We start from the raw sequence: 21498 nt of genomic DNA on the forward strand, positions 1-21498 counted from the left end.
GCTATTGCGGATGAAGAAAGCGATAGTAAGAGATGAGAATAGATTTGTATCTGCGTCGACATCGATGCAGTTGCCGAGCAGCCCTTTCGTCGCTCTGTATTTGTATCGACGTCAACACAGTTGTCGAGCGACGAAGGGGTCACTCTATAGTTGTATTAGCACCAACGTAGATGCCGAGCGGCTCTTTCACCACTCTGCATCTGTGTTGGTGCTTTACATTTGTATCAATGTCAACGTAGTTGCCGACCAACAAGAGGATCGCCGATGTAGATGCCGAGCAACTCTTTCACTGCTCGGCAACTGTGTCGACACCAATGTAGATGTAGAGCGACGTCGCTCGACAACTATGTTGCCATCAATATAGTGAACAACCTTTTGGTTGCTCTACATTTGTGTTGGCATCGACACAGTTGTCGAGCGATGAAAGGACCGCTCGACATCTATATCGATGACCCTTTCATTGCTCAACAACTGCGTCGATATTAATATAGATGCAGAGCGGTGAAAGGGTCACTCAGCAATTGCATCGGCATCGACAAAGATATAGAGCAGTTCTCATATCTTGCCTTTGCTCTCCTTATCTACAATAACTACTCATGGCCCCTAGTGGCACTACAGTCTGTCACCACCAATGTCGTCTCGTACCACTAAATAGAACGTTAAAATTATCTTTTTACTTATTATTTTTATATTTTTATTAGTATAATCGTCAGGATAAATGGACTTAGATGTTTCAATTTCATAATTATAAGGATTCTAATATAAATTTTTTAAATTTAGAGATAAAAAGAGTAAGGAGGTCTAACTACATTAGGCTAATATATAATTAGCCGACGGTTTTACCTATGAGCATCTAACCTTTTAAAATTTATTTCTTAAGATGGTAAAATGGCCAATATGTCCTTGTCATCTATGGATTTAGATAATTCTACGATATTCGATTTAACAAGCGATCCAACAAATCTGGGAATATTCAAGAAAAACAAGTAATAAAGAACAGGAGTTCAAGACTCCAAAATGAATCGGAGAAGCAAATTATTTTTTTTCACACGTTAGTAGGGAGAAATAAAATAATTTCATCATCAACGCGCAAGACGAACAAATGTATTGCACGTACAAAGGTACAATAACTTCGATTGGGAGTTCCATCTGAGTGCAAGAGACTGATAATAAAGAAAATTATGGGTTCCATATATTTAAGAGACAGATGTAAAGGTGGTTAGACCTATTGATGTAAAGATGGTTAGACCTATGAAATCCATATATTTAAGAGAGACAGATAAAGACACCTATGACAATGGATGCTGGAAAGAGACTTCTTACACCAAATAACCACCTAATGAAATACTATGCCCATCACAGATCTACAATTCTGCAGTTTCAATAAAGACCACCAGAAAAGGAATTGTCATGAAAGAGAAAAAAAAAGGAACAACCATTCTCCGATAATGAGTGATGAAAAGATCCATCATGATCTAATACCCACCAAAAGAACTATTGTGCCCATAAAAGATATGTAACTCTTATAGTTTTAATACAGACAGCAACATGTAAACAACTCTGTGATTGGTGGAAGGCCAGTAATGATGGAAAAAAGACATCACCTCTACTGACAATAACTGGAAGAAATATCATACTTATCAAAGATATTCAACCCTTAGTCTCAGTACACCATCAGGAAGTCGAATTTGACAACTTCCGGTTGCCGCATATATATCTGGTTGTTGCTGCTCCACATTTTTGTATACTAAGCCACTGGTGACATGAAACAATATGATACGAATTGTTACATGTCCAATAGGATGAATCGAAGTCGACATACATGTGACACCTTGGGGATCCCCTTACTCTCGTCCAATGAATCTTTCTCGAGTAATCGATTGCCCTAAATTGGTACAAATAATCTCCTAGAAAAAGCTACATGACCAGAAACCTCATCAATGTACATGTATAAAATGGCTCCCTTTGACACGAATCGATTTATGTTCTGAGTTCCGACATCAGATGCTCACATTGTAAGAGCATGTGAAGAACAAATTGCCGAGTCGCCAACTCTTGGGACTCGCAATATATCTTAGTTCTGCCAATCGTGATTCTTATTTGAGACAGGGAAGTACTCATGCACAGGAACCCCAAGCAAGTCATGTGTCCCTTTACCATCAGGCTGAAGACAGGACTCACTTGACATACTTATATTGTGAGTATTGCCTGTGTACCAGTCATCACTAGTGGCACTCGAAAGTCCAAATTCAGAACTATTAGTATTAGCTGGGGGAGCTGGGGCTGGGGCTTCAGCAGTCTTATGAACACGACGAGAAGACCTGTTTGCAATATTACCTTTCAGTAGGGCCCTTGTATCCCTTCCCTTCCGCTTCGTCCCAAGAAACCCACATGCAAGAGCTTCTAAAGCTTTGGTGGTTGGAGGACGGTTCCTGGTGCTTTGCCTCCTGGAGTTGACAGAAGGCTTTTGATCACCAAGTGTTCCAGTAAAGTTCTCCATTGCCTCGGAACCATCATGCTGCTGCTTCATTTCTGACAACTTTACAGCTTCCTCCAAATTCAAATCATGCTGACTGTCCGCCACCTCCGAGTCAGATTGCTCACCAGTCTCATAATCTAGGGGAACATTTGGTACTAAATTGAGATTGATCAAAGTTCGTGATTGAGGCATTCCATCAGAGGAAGTTGCCTTAGATGTAGTAGCTGTACTACTGCAACATCGTTCCTTGGATATGCACTTGTCTACCTTATCTGGACTAATATAAATTGGAAAGTCGGGATACAATTTCCCACAAAAAGGGTCAGGCCCTGCAACAGTTTTACCACTTGCTTCCTGTGCACCCAACTTGAGCTGAGCTCCTTCCTCCATTAGTTGATGGCCTTTTGAAAAGGAGTAAGCATTGCGACCAGTTCGTTGATACTCACAGGCAGTTAATCTTCTTCGTTTTGCCATAGGTGCTAAATAAGACCGCTGACCAGATTTTGCCCTGCGGTTGAATTTACACTTCATATTCTTTAATGGCAGCTTTTCATTTAGCCGATCGGCACATTGATCTTTTAAAATATGTCCATTTGTTGGTAATGTAGTACTTGAAAAAGCAATCACATTCTCAGATGGAGCAGACTGCATTGCCTTGCCGACGATGCACTTTCTGCTTACCTTAAGCTTCTTGTTGTTAGATGAATCTGGATCAGAATCTCCTTGATCATCTGATGAGCTATCTTCTGAATCTTCTGAACCATCACTTGTTATTTCTCCTGTATGAGTCGAAGGGCCATAATTACTAATGGCATCAATGGGTAGAGTCCTAAGTTCTCTCACCTTGAAAGGTTCTTCACCATGGACCAAACTGGTATCCACAATAGTGAACTTCATAAATTCAGAATTACAAATTGGAACCCTAGGGCGAAGAAAACAGTGTTGTTGATGATCAAGCAGACCATTTTGGTCTGATTTAGCATCCATGGCACACTCATCCTCATCTTTAGTGGTGCTGCTTCCTGTGGCTCCTTCAGCCTCTAATTCAAGGAGTGTGGGGTCTGATGCTACTTTATTTAGGACATCACTAACAGAATCAAAGTAGTGATTTCCTTTCACAAGCTTTTTTCTTGAGAATTTCTTTATACCAGGGATAAGAAACACTAGTGAATGTTTGGATGCAACAAAACTAATATCTCTCGGTTGCTCCGAATGCCACCCCCTGGCTAGCAGACGAGGCCAAACAGCTTCCCAAAAGAGATCATTTGACTTTGCCTTGCTTAACCTAAAATCACCTGTTAAAAACTTGATGATATCTCCAGAAGTAAGAGACGAACATGCTGTGCCAACTGGTATCTCAGGGCGAATGGAGGATGACTGATTTGATCTAACTGGATCCAAAATATTGCCAGTAAGGTCATGCTTTTCTTTACCAATTCCAATGGCTTCAACCAACACTGGCATACCAACTGTTCTCTTTAAAGTACAAACAAATTCCTCCAAAGAAGCTCTGCCTTCATTAAATATATTTGTAGCCTGAAAAAGAAGTTGCAACTTATATCAGAGGATATCTTGTAGTAAACACAAAAATAACATATATGCAATCTAAAGTTTTGTTCTTTTTCAGGGGCATGAGTTCAACAAGAACTGCAGAAATCTAACTCCAGAATGAAACCACAGAAACAAAATTACAGTAAATAAAAACTGGAAATAGCACTGTTGCAATGTTTAAAGATCCAGTGTGCAAAATGAACAAGCTAAAAACAAAAAAAGATACTCTGAATAGTTTAACTATGAGCCTCATATCATTAATCCGAAAGAAAGTCAAAATTGACAACCATTAATTCAGTTAAAAGAGGGTCCTGATTGCTACTTTTTAAAAATCACACTCCTTATCCTGCTACTGTTTTCCACTGTGCCGTGGCTTTATTCCATGCTACTAAGAAGGCTGCTATGCCTGAGGACAATGATAGGGTTCATCATATCCTTGTAACCTGGGATCCTCCTTTGGCAAGATGGTGCAAACCTAATTGTGATGGCTCATGGGATGAATGAGAAACTGGGGGAATTGGCTTTGTTCTCCGTAATGCTTCCTGTTTGATGTGTCGCTGTAGGAAGCTTTTAAGAAGGCATATCCTTTACTGCAAAACTGCTGCGGTGCGAGGACTGCTTTTGGCAAGACAACTACGAATTCAACGAATCCAAGTGGAGACGGGCTCTAAAGTTCTGGTAGAACTTTACAAAGATGATACACCTATTCCCTGGAAGACTCAAAGCCTATTACGGTACATTTGCTACATTCTCACCCACTCTTTTTTAGAATTTTGAGTGAATCATGTACTAAGGGAAGGTAACAAGCCAGCTAACTGGCTTGCTAATTTTGCCAGGACTTCTCGTTTTGATTGTTTTTGGGAGCCAGAACTCCCTTCCGATCTCACGTTTTTGGTTCACTGTAACGCGAACAGGATTGGCTGTAATCGTTTGGTTTAGTTTTTTAATATAATTTTCCTCTTTTACTATGTAGTGCTTTCAAACTCAAGCAGTAAAAACCTTGGATATCTAAGATGCACAGTCTTTAAATGCTACACCTATTACCTGTCTTGTTAAACTAAGTGACATTTAAATAATCAACTTGGATCATGTTCTAATATAGTGAGTGCCCTTATAAAGTTCTTACAATGTTACAACCCTCCAAAATCTAGCTACACCTTGGAAGAGTCTAGAAGTGGAAAAACAAATTATAATAGATGAAGTCCATGTAGATATAAATAAGCAACGAAATACTGTAATCGCACATCATATATGCACTTTTCCATCCATTTAAAGTATAATTAAAATCAAGAAGGTAAGAGAAATAGTTTACAAAGTATAGCAGCTAATGACTTGATGGTGACCTTTGAAACTAATGCAAATGCCCAACCAAAATAAACTTGCCAACATTTCTAAAATGTGGCTCAGAGGTTAGAAACTTCACCTTGTTGGTGCCAATTTAAGCTCATTCAATGATGAAGCATCCTTAATTGAACTTTAATGAAATTAAGAAGAAATGATAAGTTTGCATATAAGGAGGTGTTTTTATCTCATTAGCAGACATACAAACCAATGGAACAAAATGCCACAATGCTAAACTCATCTATCAAACTAGAAAGTGAATCCAACACAGCAGTTGAATATGAAAAACAATGAGTTTTAAGGGGTCAAAGACTTAATTTGTAGCTAGATTCGGAGGAATCTGATAAAAAAATTAATTGGGTGGTAGAGCTTAACCTATTAGTAAATGACCCAATATATATTAACTCAATGATACCCCTCACTTCGCACACGCGAAACTAAATCCAAGCGGATAGTGCAAGCCGATTTGAGAGAAGAGTACTGCACATACATTAATTAAACACTGGGTGAAACCGAGAGGGACATGCATAGGATTCAATTCATGACCTATGCTGCTCTGATACCATGATAAAGATTTTAATTAGGTGACCATTAATCCCAAAAGCTTAAGCTATTAAGAAATGTTCAATATGTATTTAATTAACATTATCATAGAAAAAAATCTTTCTCAACCATAATACTATGTATGGTGCAATGGGCTCATGACTTGAAAACACTCAAAAATTATACACTACAAGATTTGGGCTGGCGTTTTAACCTCCCAAATGACAGAAAGACCAGCCAAAATATCATTTAGAGTTGTCTAGAACTAAAATAAGATTTATAAGATGCATAACAAGCTTCAAGTCAGTCTCAAATGGCCTTCAACCTGTCTTCATGTCAGGATAGGTCCAATTCCATAAGTTTGTTGCTGGTTTAAAATCATAAAAAAATATGCCTAATGACAGACATGTTTCAGCCACCACTAATCTCTCTCTCTCTCTCGTCCGAATCTACCGGCCATATCATGTGTCCATATGTCAACCCATACTAGAACCATGTTGGCCCACTGTCCATCGGTATTGACACTGGATCAAAATTTTTGGATCCACAGCGAGAATGATTTAGAAATTGCATTCAAGAAAACATTAGAGCTGCCGTATAAAGTATTTTCTCAATGAGATACAAAGAAAAAAACCATTTGCCAGAGCTGCCTTAAAAACCATTTTCATCAATGGAAGAGAAAGTTTTTGAATTTCACTGAAATAGATCTGGCAATTGAAGAAAAGAGTCTTCTGGACGTAGTTCATAAGATCGATATCATCATTAACATCAAGCTGTAGGGCACAAAGTTTTGAGCCTTTTATATGACATACATAATAGTTATTTACTATATGAATATTTTATATAATAAGATAAATAATTATTTATTTAATAAATTAATCTTTATTCTGTTATTATTATTATTATCTTTTACGTAATGTTTCATCCATCACACAAAGTCGACTCCTAAAAAAATTGATCCAAATGAAAAGTTGAACCAATACTACTGTTTGACAAAGATATTACCTTGACACTAACCCAAGCTGATTCCCATAACCCTTGGGATCAGTTTTCAAGTTCATGCTCTGCACCAAACCAGAAGATGCTCAATATTTTTTACTACCACTATCAAATATGATTCAATAGATTTTACATCAGATTGTACGGTCGGTCTTGAAAACTAAGTGCCTTTCCGATGCATTACTATCTATTGTAGCAGCTTGTGGATCCAATTGTTGGGAAGACAAAGTACACAGCAACTCATGATTGTCCTGAGCGACCAAATCGTGCAAAAGGATGTGCTTTAAGTCGACTCAGCTGCAATGTAGAACAACAGGTCAAAGTTACACAGCACTTCATGATTGTTCTGAGCAACCAAGTTGTGCAAAAGGATGTCTGTTAAGTCGACTCAGCTTCGATGTAGAACAACAGGTTAAAGTCACACAACACCTCATGACTGTCCTGAGCAACCAAATCGTGCAAAAGGATGTGCAATAAGTTGACTCAGCTTTGATGTAGATCAACAGGTCAAAGTCAATGCTGATTAGCTCAACCATTATTTCTCAGTACCAGGCTATCTTGATGGCATCAGCATTGCATTGCACACCATCTGTGATTGAAGAGACCCTGGACACCAACCAACCTTCACTCAATCTTTCACTAGAAATTGATTGGTTGATCCTTTAAATCCTATGCCATATTGTATATCTTCTAATAACCTCTCTCGGTATATTACACATGGTCATGCTGTTCATATCGCCATATTCATTGGAAGAATATGGGGCCTAGGCACTGGCATCACTTTTGGTGAAGGTGCAGGGCCAAGATGCACGTCCAGTTGGATTTGGTAGAGGATTGAGATTTTAAACCTTTGGTTTTGACATTCATATATATTTCTTTTTTTTTTCCCGATGACATTAGTATACATTTCATTAAGATTCTGCACAACAAGACATGACAATCATCAACAAAAGAGTAGTCATGACTCATGAGTGGACGGGTATAGTAGTTTGAATGAGGAAAAATGATCCTGTGAATAGTGTCTTGACTAGATTTGACGGACCCAACTGGTTCATTTTTGGTTTACAATCTATAATGAAATACTGATATATTTAACATGTAGAATCCATGCTAGCTCATATTCTGATAGATAATCTTGCAAAAAACCAATTGTGGTACTGTAAGATTTTCAGTCTTTTGGTTTTTCTGATTCTCTAGCCTCCCAATGGGGCACAAAACTTCCACATCAGCACAGACTACACTAAAGACATAGATGTTAACAGGTTAAAAACATTTATAAAGCTTATCTTGTACTCTAAACAAACAAATGTGCAACACCAATTTCTTTATACTCTGGGAAAAAAATGTCCACAAGTACTTCTTTTGCATTCTAGAGTCTAGACACTACAAGATCTCCCTGAAAATTGCAGAAATTGCTGTAAAAAATAAGAACTAAGGATGTATAGTTTAAGCTAATGAACTTTCTCAACTATGAACCTTAAAACCCAAAAGCAACAGTCACATGATTAAAAAGTACCTCCAACAAAGTGTCTTGGATTTCTTTTGCTATTTTAGATAGCACACGTGCCAAGAGTTCCTGTTGTCTCCATCCGGTAAATATACGGTGTCCAAGAATGCACCTCCTGCTCTTTACTTTTCTGCATCTTGACCATCTATTATACGCATCAGATCTGTAGAACTTTCCATAATAATAGGAAAGTATATCCCCCATCTTCTTACACTCAATAAACTTTTCCACTTGAACAAGATTCTTTCCAAAAATGTAAAGACCTAGAAGAAAACATTGTGTCTCATTGTGACTCCATGAGGAAGATGGTGTACCAGGCAACGCTCTGTAACCTTTAGCTTTGCTAAGTTGCAGCAGAGGAACACCACTATCCATCTTACTCTCTAAGTTAATGCTTTTCTTGCTTGTAGATCCATCAGGTTTGTTGCGACAATTTGCTAGGTCAGTGCATTCATCTTTACATGCGAGGTTTAGAAGCTTTGTATGATACAAAGAACTTTCTTCTTGAAATTCAGTCATTTTACTGTATATAGCATCGGCATGGCCTTTTTCAGTGTTTGTATACTCCACTGACCCACCTCCAATAGAACTAATGTTGGAACAAGAAATTTCTTTCTGTTGGTCTTTGGTAGCATTGCCTACATGGTGAACCCAGGTAATTGGAATGCCTAATCCTACTCCGACATGATTGCCAACAGAAAGCATGCAGCTGGTACTAGTCAGGCGAGATTCTACTAGGATGCATTGTGAGTCCGTTGTTGCTAGTTCTGGAATCTCCACTTGGTACTCATAGCCTATGCGAGGCAATATCAGTGGTTCATCATAAATGCCATATCTGCCAGGGGAATCTGGTGAAGCGAACTGATCATAAACTGTCTCGGCAGCATGTTCATTGATATATTGCATTTCAGCAGCATCCATCTGTCATCACATCGAATAGGAAAGATTAGCAACTGCACATTCCATCCCATATTTAAAGAAGAAACGCCCAAATCAACTGATTTATGCAAAGTAAGGAAAGAACAGTTCAGATTGTTCTTTGTTTTAAAGTGCTCTTCCAGATACCTACAAGAATCATATATCTATGCACAAACATCTCCTATAGGTAGATGCGCGTTCCAGGCAGCAAGACTAAGAACCTAAAACGAGAGCTAGACACAAAGATGTTTGAACTTGCAGAAAAAAATTGTCATCTTTGTTATTCTTTTTCATTTGAAACATTACAGAAGCAATGGTTTAACTCAAATTGCCAGTTGGAAGCAGGAAAACCTTAAAGACTAATCGAATCAAGAAATTTGGGCATAAATAGCCAACCCTAAATAGACAGCGTATGCCACATCCCCTCAACCCAAACACTAGAAACCCTTCCTCGCCAGATACAAGGATTTTCCAACCATCAATCAACAACAAGATCCCGCAACCATCAAACGAATCATGCTAGTTACACGGAGCTACTGACAGAATCACCAACCCTCTTCATAAGAAAGTACACTTACGCACGACGATTACCATGCTGAGTTACCAGATTGTGGCCATCGCCTCGTCCACAACAAGCAGAGCACGCACCAGAAGAATACCTCGAGCGCGGTCGAGAAAAAGGCCGGCTCTCGAGAAAGCTCACGAACAGAAAAGCACAAGCAACAAGCAAACGAGTAGGAGATCGGAGAGGGGGCTGTGGGGAATCGGGCGTCCCGATCGCTACGCAGAGATTGGTATCGACTACTGTGTATGTCATCCACGAGGCGACGAACACATCAAACCATACGACGACGAGACGGAGAGAGGCGAGGAGGAAAGGGGGAATAAGAGGGGCGTCGTTCTCTCTGTCTCCTTAAAATGTGTACTGAAACAAATGGGGTATTTTTTTTCGCTTGCTTTATTCGATAGGGAGGAATCTTAGTTACTACAAAGACCTACTTATCGATTACCCGAACAGGGTGGTCCCACAGGCCTGCTTCCGATCTCCGGGAAGAAGCCTTTTCGCTGCTTTCGGTCAGACAGGAATCAGGAAGCGGATAATAGCAACCGCATATTGGAAACCTCGTTTTAAATAATATTGATGGAGAAAATTTGATTATTCTCAAAAAATATGTTGGGCAATTAAAAAAAAGCCTTAAATTTCCCCCCTTTTTTATTTTTATAGTATCTTTTATTTTTTTCTTAAAGATGTGATTACGTTTGGTTATCTTTATCGTTTTTGTCACCTTTGTTTTCTTCCTCGTTCATTATCGTTGCCACTAAGAGGACACTAAAATCCTTTTCGATCATCAATATCGTCGCTAAGGGACGAGGAACCTTGAGGTGGTGACTCTAACGTTAGAATTGGAGAGGCAATCGATGATCATAGTATTTAGGTCGTGGATCATACATATGACATCGTAGAAGTCCCGACATGTGTCAAAAGAGATCCAATGATTAACATCATTTGATCGACACGGTGCAAAAGCTCGATCAAATCATATCAACCATAGCCTATGCCCTTAAGAGCCTCATATTTGTTACCAAGGCCATTGATTGTCGCTTTGACGAACTCGTCATCGACAACAACCTTCATCTATTTCACTTTACTCAATACATTACTTTGCTTAATACATTGGTATATTCCCCATCGATTATTGAAAGACGATCATAACAAGATAAAAGTTAGAGATAAAACAATAAATATGGGCTAGAAGGGATGCATTATAGGAATAAATCAAAAATGAAAAAAAATGTGAAAAATTAATTTTTTTTGTGTGAATTTGCCCTGTGCATAAGATTAAGGGTTTAATTCCTAAAATATGATGCTACACTTGATTCCAAAGAATTCAAAGCACCATTAGATAAATTTACATTAGTCTCATGGGGTACTCAATTCATCTTATCAATTGAGTATTATATAATTCTAAAACTCATTTGTCAAATTTACATTAAACTAATAACTTATCCATTAGGGTTAAAAACATCATCGGTCAAATTTGTTGATGAGTTGAAACCTCTAAAACATATCTATAACATAAATATCGATAGTAAAGTCTTTGGATACATATTTTTTTATTTTACTAAAAGTGTTACTTCAAAACAATTTAATTTTTTATGAAAAAGATATTTCTTTTGCCTTGAAAATTTGATATTTTGGGATTTGAATTGGGCTACTTGAAACCTAATTGATAAAAAATATCAAAAAATTAACATAAACCGAGAATAATGATTGTAGATTAACTTATCTTAGCTGCACAATACGCTAATTACTGGCATGAGACATGTATTGCTATAGGGCAACTGTTTGCTGTCTGGTTACGAACAGCAAGGAACAGTTGATCAAGCAGTGAGTTGGATCGGCTGCAAAGGCTTGGGCGGCCTTCAACGGTAACGGCCGAGTAAATTCCAAGATCAGCAATTTCTAGTGTACGTGGCAGGTTATCGTTTGGCTAGTTTCGCGTTCGCTGTGGCGCTATAGTATCTTGACGCAATAGATGGAAACTATGGTTTGAATGGATGCACAGCGAAAAGTTCCGAGACCGTCCGATGAACAGAGGTTTTATCATCAATAGATGGTCCCAGTTGTTGATGCAGTAGCTCATTAGATGGTCCCAGTTGTTGATGTAGTAGCTCATTTAATGATCGTAGTCTTTTTCTCAGTTATCATGATTCCATTTTGCATACCTTATTTTTGTCAACAAAGGACCAATTTTTGAAACAATGTCTCAACACCAATTATATATATATATATATATATATATATATATATATATATATATATATAGTTAATAATATTTTTTTAAAGATAAATAATTGATAAGGAGTACAACGTCAATTAATCATCATCCGACATGTAACCGTTATATGATGCCTAGGATGAAAGGAGAAGACGATAGTCACCCTATACCCATTTGCTCGTATGGGCAAGAGTCTAAAACAAGTGATTATGTATTGCCCCTCTTGTCGCTCGCGTAATTAAAAAAATCAAGAAGAGACTATTGGGCCGGTTAGAGATTATCTCCATGTAAAATATTCTATGGAATATTTTATCCTTTTACAACTAGGTATAAAAGCTTATTTTCAATATAATGAAAGGAGACTTATCTTTTTTGACCACTCATATTCGTGCTCATACACCTCGAGTGACTAACTTGAGCATTTGAGAGATCGGATCGAGAAATCTTTTTCAATCTTGAGCTTCCTGTAAATAGCACTTTGAAAGCTTAATGTTTCCATCTCGAAGGCACTTCCAACAGAACTCTACATTCCGATTCAGACTACGTCGAGCTGACAATGATATCAATGACTTTTTCCCTTAATAGCAATGAACACGAGATTTAATTAAATACCTATTAACAATGACAACATTCAATGTCTAAAAATAATATATTAGATTGACAAGGTTTAGAGTTCTCAACCTTGATAATTATTATCTTGCAAAAATATAAGGTGGGAAAAAAATATTCTCTCATTTTCTGTGACATGTTTCAATTCATTATGACATGATGATGGCAAGGGTCCAATTTGTGTGTTCCACCACTGCAGCCATCCATGTTGTTTGATTATAATTGGTTGGGTGAGATGATGAACACAAATTTGGGATGAAGTGAATGATTTCAAACCATATCTTTGTACATTTTTTTTTTTATTTTCTCCCTATTTAGTTAGATAAGTTGGTTTTGACATGGATGGATTCTAAAAGCTTTAAGATTTTAATATATTTTTATGTTGGAAAAAATAAATATTTTTTTAAGCCTAAAGTTAATCCAAAAGCTAACAAAAAATTGATGGCCCAGCTTGCTTTTTTGGGCCAAACAACATATAGAGAGTCCTATCATTAATAGAGTCTTTCATCATGATTTTGACTAATTATAGTTATAGATCCAATTTAATGTTATAATGAACCCAATGTTAATTAGAGAAAGAGATTATGCAATGGCCTGTCTTTATCAATAATTTTGATCCACACCTAAATCAAGTTAGATGGAGCTCAAGTCAGATTAGATTCTAGTCAAAACCCAACCAAGGATGTTTCCACCTTAGAGAGTGTTATCCTTTAACAAAGTTGTGAATTTTGATTTATTATGCTAGAATAATTATTTTGTTGCTTGACATATTCTTACACTTACATAGTAGAGAGAGATCTTAAAGGGTACTGAGATTAGGTCTTATTCTCGGCTCCTCCAAGTGTTTGATGTGTAAGTCCTAAAACATATATGGTTTCAACCCCTGAAATTATTCCTAAAGTTAATCAATAGCAAGTAATGGGTAGTCAGAGATTGGCATCAGAACATATGGGGGTAACTTGGGATGTTTTGGAGCACCAAAATGATTGCTTGTTAACAACAGTCAATGATTCATGGAGGAAGAGGAGATTTGATGTGTATAGATTACCAAAATAAGGATTTGGAGAACAATTGATCTTCTGAATTTACTGCTTATTGGAATGAATTTCTTCAACAAAAGGGAGAGAGAGATATATTTTATAAAAAAAAAATCTTCATATTCAACAATTAAAATGTTTTATTGAGTCTGAACCTAAGTATTCCTTATCTGAGCATTATGCTGCAATGGACATTCTGCAAATTTTCTCATGCCATGCTCAAACTGCTATTCCCAACTCCATTCATGAGTTGCAAGCATCATCATCATCATCCTTTGTCCTTTCCTTTTCCACCTGGCAATCAAAATAGTTCAGTAAGTTTATGGAGTGAGAGAAACAGACACCCCAGCAAAATAACCTACAAAGAATTAGAAATTTCAAGCACATGTATGCAGATTATTTTCATCTCTGCCAACACCTCAGCCCATTGGTTGTACTTCCTAGAACACTCTTCCCCCATCAATTTGCTCCATGCTAAGTTTTGATCCAGTTCTGGGGAACATCTATTGTTCCTTAATCAAAATAATAGTGGTATCATTCATGTTTTTAATGCTTTGTCCCATAACTTTTTGCTCTAAAGTAGAACCAGCTATACTAAGCTTTCTTTCCAGTTCATGTTCATAGTTTCATGATCATATGCTTGGAACTATCAAATGTCAGTTTAAAGTATAAGCTGATTCAGCTGGCCAACTAAAATAAATGTTGAAGATGCTGATTAATCAGCTTTAAGGAGCAGTCAGAACAACTTCCAGAAATCAAGATCATGGTCATGTGTCAGTGGTTGAAGATACCAAGACAGCAGAAAAGTGCTTCAGAATAAGGTAGTAGTTTGAGGGCAGTATTGACTGTCATCCTGAAAGACTATGGAGTCCCAAAATAACTGATGAATGCACTGAGCAATTTTTGCAGTTTCGGATTCAGCTGTCGAACTTATTCTGATCCATGGTTGGACCCATATGGACCGGACTGTTCCGACGTATCATGTATTAGTATGGAGAGGAAGAAGAAAAAGAAAAAGAAAGAGACGAAGATCGTACCAAAAATGATGGTTTCACGATACATGAGCAATAGCCATGCAGGCCTCCTAACAAGTGCGAGAAGTCATGCTTTTATCCCGAACACTATATATATATATATATATATATATATATATATATATCGATAGTCTAATCGACAAATATCAATCAAAATTATCCCGAACCGACTAATTTAGTAGACCTTAGTGCAAAGTTTTATCCCTGCATGTATAGAAATTGCAGCTGATATAGCCAAATCTTGGGAAAGAGTATACTGAGTTGCCATGGATCATTGCAGGAACCTCCTTTTGCTGGAGTTGCAAGTTTCTCAAATCAAGAACAATCAGAGCAAATGATGTCTATATCCAATTGGGAAGTGTTCACTACAAGAAATCCTCTCATTATACATGACTTGTGCCAAACCCAATTGTAATGTGTAGTCCTGCAGACAGGACCATCTGCTTTTGTTGAAATGATGCACAATCATATGGATTAAATCAAGTCATAAATAAAGATTAGGTCATATGGGCCCAAACATGTCATGGGTGGTTCTCTTTTTGTCTGCCATAATGAGGGCCACTAGCTTGACCTATGCTAATGATTCTTAGCTCCTCTTTACCACCATGTCTTGGAGAAGAATTGCACATCCCTCCCTCCTCTCAATCTTGTCGCCTCCTTCCCCATCCAACCCCCACTTCCTTCCATCCACAATGGATCAGCAATTGAGAGAGGTTCTTGCCCCTGTCTCTCCAATCATAGACCAACAGACCAGCTCCCATCAACCCCTCCTAGCCCTTGGATCCCAATCAGATGGCTCAGATCCAAGTTCACTGGGTATGATCAGAGGTACCTGTGCCACAATACACTTGAAACACAAGTTTCAGAATGAGAATTCTTACTCACCTTCATCATGACCTGCCAAGCTATCCAGGAAATATGCTTGGAAGTGAACTCAACTCTATTTTGTGCCTGCCTCTTTCTCTTCCTTCTTGGAGGCCTAGTCATGAACTTGATAGCATTTGTTGAAGATGCATGCTGCAAACTACACAAACACATGGCAATCAGTAAAATATTGGAGTTCATGAAAAGCCACAGACACCCCACTCACCTCACACCTCATATTCATTCTAAAAGATAGAAGAACAAGCAGTGTTGGCCATCCTTTTATTAAGCTTGTGCATTTATCATTAACAGTACCTGCAAACAACATTTCTTTTACTCATGAAACTAAGAACTCATGCTGAACCTATTTTCCTCTCCATCTGACAGAGGGCATGACATTCAAACTATTGAGACTTCATGAGAAGATGAAGGAGACTACCATAAATACTCTTAATCTTAGCAAAATGTGTTTATACTATTCACAGTCATGGAGGCTTCTTTTGCTGCATTGTTCTTGGAACATATCAATAGAACAAAAAGGAAGAGTTTGAGATATCAATCTCAGGACTTGACTAGAATTATTTAGCAAGCAATGGTGGTAGCTATAAAAAAATGAGAAGATGTATCCAACAACAATGAACTTTATGTCGAGTTGGTCCTCTTTGCCAAAAGGTGATACTATAAATTCTACCTTTTGCGCAGAGTGATCGGGAAGAGTCATCCAAAAGTTCTCATCAGATCATCAACTACTATCTCACTGTTCTCAAGACTTGGCTTCTCATCAAGTTTGCAGAGCTTTACTCCCTGTCCCCACTCCACCCTCATAAACCTACAACACTGGAAGAAGCACACTCCGTCGTTCTCATTCCCTCCTCCGTGCATCAGACTAAGAGCAGCCTCCTTCTTGTCATAGAGAGGAAAAGATGGGGGTGGCCACTGTCAGTGAGCTGAAGCAGCAAAGTGTTCCCGGGAAGCGAATTTTTCGGTCCAGTTTGAGCACACGACAGGCCACCGAATGGTAATTCCGATCTCCAGACCACGCATGAAGTTGTCGAAATCGATTTCCTCTTCATGATATTTTGTTTGGTGTTCCAAATTATTCATTTGATTCATAGGCTTCTTTTACGTAGGAAACTCTTCTGCTACAGATCCCTTATGTGGTAGTAGTTTTCTGTCATGTTGGCATGGAAGAAAGAAGAAAGAAGAAAGATGAAAGATGAAAGAAATCATTTCAATTAAAAGCAATTAATACGAAAGAAGATTTAAAAGGCATGATATATATCTATCTCATCATCAGTCCTGTTCTTGCTGATAAAACTTCAGAAAGTTGAAGAGAAGGCAAAAGACGAAAGAGAATGAATCATAGGCAATTATGTCAAGCAGGCTATTTAGTCAAAGGTTGCATCATGGGGAGCAAACCATGCTCCACAATGTTTTCTTGCTGCTAAGATATCAGGCAGCAATTTCATGTCATGTTAATGTCAGCAATAACAAGTAGATTCCAATCTATGGGTTCTCTCTTCTACACAGTAATCTTTCATCAAAACTCCTGATTTGTCGACTGAAGAACCTCTTCACAATGTTCATCTGTGCTGTGCTGACTCCTGCACTCTTGTTGATTTGTCTTACAGGCCTCTCTCTGATGTTTCCAGTGATCTCACAGTTGAAGTTGGCACATCAAGCTTTCCACTCCACAAGGTGAGACCAAGTCGAATCCAAATGATCAATTCCTTGGAAGGCAGAAAGAACTTGAGTTTTGTTCCCTGCATTTAATTCTAACTCTATGTGCAGAACAATGTTGTAGTTCATGTGATACCAAATGTTTTGTACCATTTTTCCTGAGCCCAATCCATTTTGCTATTAAGCATTGAACACTCACTCACGACATGGCCATCAATCTCTGCAGTTCCCTCTGGTTTCAAGGAGCGGAAAGATCAGAAAGCTTGTGTCCGAGGCCAAAGATTCGAAGGTGACACGCATCAATCTGCAAGGCACACCGGGTGGTGCAGAAGCCTTCGAGCTCGCCGCCAAGTTCTGCTACGGCGTCCACATAGAGCTCGATCTTTCCAACGTCGCCATGCTGAGCTGCGCAGCGCATTACTTGGAGATGACGGAGGAATTCGCAGAGAAGAACTTGGAGCTCCGAGCTGAGATCTTCCTCAAGGAAGTGGTCTTCTCAAACAACCTGAACTCGATCACCGTGCTCCATCGTTGTGAAAGCCTCCTCCCGGTAGCAGAGGACATCAACCTGATCAGCAGAATCATCATGGCGATCGCAACCAACGCCTGCAAAGTGGAACACACGACAGGCCTCGCAACACCTGAGCATGGCCGCATTGAGGTGGAAGCAACAGCAGACTGGTGGGGGAAGGCTCTGGTGATGCTGAACTTGGATTTCTTCCAACGGGTTCTCACTGCCATGAAATCCAAAGGCCTGAAGCAGGAGACTGTAAGCAGGGTTTTGATCTACTACGCCCAGAACTCGATCCAAGGCCTCGCAGCTCGAGATATCCGGCCATCAAAGTGCAGCTTGTCCGATGCAGAGACTGTGAAGAAGCAAAAGATCAAGGTAGAGACGATCGTCAGCTTACTCCCCACGCAGTCGAGAAAGAGCCCGGTGCCACTGGCATTCCTTTCAGGTCTCCTCAAGACCGCCACAATGGTCTCGGCATCCACGCTTTGTAGAGCAGACCTGGAAAGGAGAATCGGAATCCAGCTTGACCAAGCAATTCTGGAAGACATACTGATTCCTGCAAGCACCCATACCGGGAGTCACTCGCTGTATGACACGGATTCGATCGCCAGGATCTTTTCCGTCTTCCTGAACTCGGATGAGGAGGAAGACGACGACGGAGCTCATTTGAGAGAGGATAGAGACAGCCGTTATGTGTTCGATAGCCCGCGATCTCCAAAGCAGAGCTTGATGGTTAAAGCTTCCAAGCTTTTGGATAGCTACCTTGCAGAGATCGCACTGGATTCTAACCTGACGCCCTCCAAGTTCATCGCTCTTGCTGAGCTACTCCCGGATCATGCTCGAGTCGTGAACGATGGCCTGTACCGGGCTGTTGATATCTTCCTGAAGGTAATTTCCAATCTTATGCAGAACAAGCCCCAATCTTGACGATCGTGTAATAGAACTCAGATCATTCCAGGTCCATCCCAACATCAAGGATTCAGAACGCTACCGCCTCTGCAAGACCATCGACTGCCAGAAGCTGTCTCAGGAAGCCTGCAGCCACGCAGCCCAGAACGAGAGGCTGCCCGTGCAGATGGCGGTGCAGGTCCTCTACTTCGAGCAGATCAGGCTCCGAAACGCCATCAACGGAAACCATGATCAGCTCTTCTTCGGCTCAGCAAACGGTCAGTACTCTCAAAGATCGGGCAGCGGGGTGGGGAGTGGCGCCATCTCGCCCAGAGATTGCTACGCATCAGTGAGGAGAGAGAACAGGGAGCTCAAGCTGGAGGTCGCACGAATGCGGATACGGCTGACTGATCTCGAGAAGGATCACGTTTCCATGAAGAAGGAGCTCGTTCGTCCAAATCCTGCCAATAAATTGCTCAGATCTTTTACGAAGAAGCTAAGCAAGCTCAGCTCCTTGTTCCGGAGGAGGGATGCCAAGCCCTTGAGCTCCAAGACTGCTTCCGACTCTCGCCTCATGTTTCAGAAGCGGCGGCGCCACTCCATCTCGTGAAGCATTGTCCTGTTTGGTGTGTGTAGCCTCACGTTTGCCATGATGTCGGAACGTGTTTGATGATAAGTTTTGTACTTCGATAGATCTCCTTCTGCTCTGTACGTTCTTCTGAGAGCTGAAGAGTCGATATACTTGTCTTTTCCTGAACACATGCTTGAGAAGGATCAAAATGACCAGCAACGAAATCTTGCTAATCTCGATCATGTCAAAGAATTATATATATATATATAGGCAATAAATTCTGAGTTAACTCATCCAACCCAATTGGGTAAAGTCGAAAACATGTGATTCTGAGACTTGAGTTCTTGAGAAACATTAAATGGTCATTTCAGCGTATACATTTGTTCCCTTCCTCCCCGTGCAAAGACAGCAGTCAAGATAGAGATCATAAACCCTTTCGGGTCATTGAAGCCAAACTAGTAGCCTTTGAAGATGGGGGGAGGTGGAGATGCATACTCGAACCCACCAACTGGTGGGAGACTCGACGGTGATGGCACCGCCGCAGTGGCTGGTGGTGGCGGGGACGGTGTCGTGAGTGGCGCCGGCGGTGGCGAGAAGATGGGAGCTGGAGATGGTGGCGACTTCACATTCCCACCACCGCAATTCACCGGATGATTCACCACGGCAGCGCAGTCCTCTGCTGCCCTCTGTCCTTGCCGTCCTGCAATGCAATTAACTTGGCCATCGAACACCACATCCGAACTCCACGTCGTGGGGCAACTCAATGCGTCTCCCTTGAAGTAGTTGGAGGAGTACGTGAAGTTGATGAGGTGCTTCAAGTCGCAGATGCTCTCCGGCACCACGCCGGTCAGCATATTGCCGGCGATGTTGAGCAGCTCCACGTTCTGCAACCCTTTGATCATGCTCTTGGGCAAGACCCCAGCGAATGAGTTGGAGCTCAGATCCAACACCGTGACGTTGCCCAACGACGCGAACTCGAGCGGTAAGCAGCCGCTAAAATGGTTGCTGCTGATGATGATCTCGTTCAGGGTTGCATTCATCTGTGCGACGCTCCTGGGGATGCGGCCTTCGAAGTTGTTGTTGGTCAGAACCATGACGGAGACCTTGGAGTTGCCCAGGTTTTCCGGCAAGGTGGTGTTGAACCGGTTGTCGTTCAAGAACAGGGCGTCAAGATCCTTGTCGAAGAGCTCGGGCGGCAATGGCCCCTCGAAGTTGTTGAAGCGGAGGTCGAGGTAGCGGAGCTTGGGCAGCTGGAGCACCTCCATGGGGAACGGCCCGACGAAGCCGTTGTTACTCAGGTCGAGCTCCTCGAGGAGCTGCAGGTTGGAGAGGTTCCCCGGAATCTGCCCCTGGAATCGGTTCGAGTTGACGTGGATGAGGGAGATCTCGTGCAAGAGGCCGAGCTCGACGGGGAAGTGGCCAGCGAGGTCGGCGCCATTGAAGTCGAGGCCTGCCACCGCGTCCTGGGAGGGGTCGCCGAGCGAGGGAGCGCAGACGATGCCGTTGTAGGAGCACACGTCATTGCCGACCCAGTTGCCAGTGAAGTTGTTGGGATCCGAGACGATGGCTCGCTTCCAGGCATGGATGGCAGTGTGGGCGCGTTTGAGCAAAGGGTTGCTGATTTCGCCATTGTCCGCGATGATGGACGGGACTGGCGACATGGTCGATATCGGCTTCGGGTTTGTGGCGGCATTCGTCGACAGCAACTTCGCATTGGTCGACAGCTTGGGTTCGCCGCTTTTGTCGATGTTCGACATCGGCTTCGCGTTGGCGGTGGCCGCATCCATCGACGACTTGGGGTTGCTGATTGTGCCGATGTTCGCCAGAGGCTTCGCATTGGTGGCCTTATTCGCTGACGGCTTGGAGTCGCTACTGATTGTGCCGATGTTCGACAGAGGTTTCGCACTTGGGGTGGCCGCATCCGTCGACAGCTTGGAGTCGCTGCTGATTGTGCCGATGTTCGACAGAGGCTTCTCATCGGTGGTGACCGCATTTGCCGACGGCTGGGAGTTGCTGTTGGTTGTGCTGATGTCCGACAGAGGCTTCGCACTTGGGGTGGCCGCATCCGTCGACAGCTTGGAGTCGCTGCTGATTGTGCCGATGTTCGACAGAGGCTTCTCATCGGTGGTGACCGCATTTGCCGACGGCTGGGAGTTGCTGTTGGTTGGGCTGATGTCCGACAG

The 21498-nt window shown here is 41.0% G+C and overlaps 3 protein-coding genes across 6 annotated transcripts; 1 reads left to right on the forward strand and 2 right to left on the reverse strand.

The window, feature by feature from the left end:
* Positions 1–1453: 1453 nt before the first annotated feature.
* LOC103988724 (uncharacterized) lies at positions 1454–10285 on the reverse strand. 4 transcript variants are annotated; one of them, XM_065107290.1, is made up of 3 exons: positions 9998–10285; positions 8430–9341; positions 1454–4015 (listed from the first exon to the last, which is right to left on the reverse strand). In XM_065107290.1, the coding sequence occupies exons 2-3, from the start codon at positions 9339–9341 to the stop codon at positions 2075–2077; spliced, it is 2853 nt and encodes a 950-aa protein (XP_064963362.1). In that variant the 5' UTR covers positions 9998–10285; the 3' UTR covers positions 1454–2074. The 4 variants fall into 4 exon arrangements, with proteins under 4 accessions (XP_064963362.1, XP_064963322.1, XP_009405619.2 ...); XM_065107250.1 differs by having other exon boundaries at positions 9987–10285; XM_009407344.3 differs by having other exon boundaries at positions 9930–10285.
* A 6104-nt stretch (positions 10286–16389) lies between these two features.
* Positions 16390–19503, forward strand: LOC135611679 (BTB/POZ domain-containing protein At1g03010-like). The gene is made up of 4 exons (XM_065107345.1): positions 16390–16680; positions 17294–17360; positions 17569–18744; positions 18815–19503. The coding sequence occupies exons 1-4, from the start codon at positions 16586–16588 to the stop codon at positions 19352–19354; spliced, it is 1878 nt and encodes a 625-aa protein (XP_064963417.1). The 5' UTR covers positions 16390–16585; the 3' UTR covers positions 19355–19503.
* Positions 19504–19770: 267 nt separating this feature from the next.
* On the reverse strand, positions 19771–20976 carry LOC135587083 (pollen-specific leucine-rich repeat extensin-like protein 4). The gene has a single exon (XM_065101750.1). The coding sequence runs from the start codon at positions 20974–20976 to the stop codon at positions 19771–19773; it is 1206 nt and encodes a 401-aa protein (XP_064957822.1).
* Positions 20977–21498: the final 522 nt, after the last annotated feature.

This window comes from Musa acuminata, chromosome BXJ1-1 (assembly GCF_036884655.1).
Source record: "Musa acuminata AAA Group cultivar baxijiao chromosome BXJ1-1, Cavendish_Baxijiao_AAA, whole genome shotgun sequence".
Taxonomy (NCBI): Eukaryota; Viridiplantae; Streptophyta; class Magnoliopsida; order Zingiberales; family Musaceae; genus Musa; species Musa acuminata.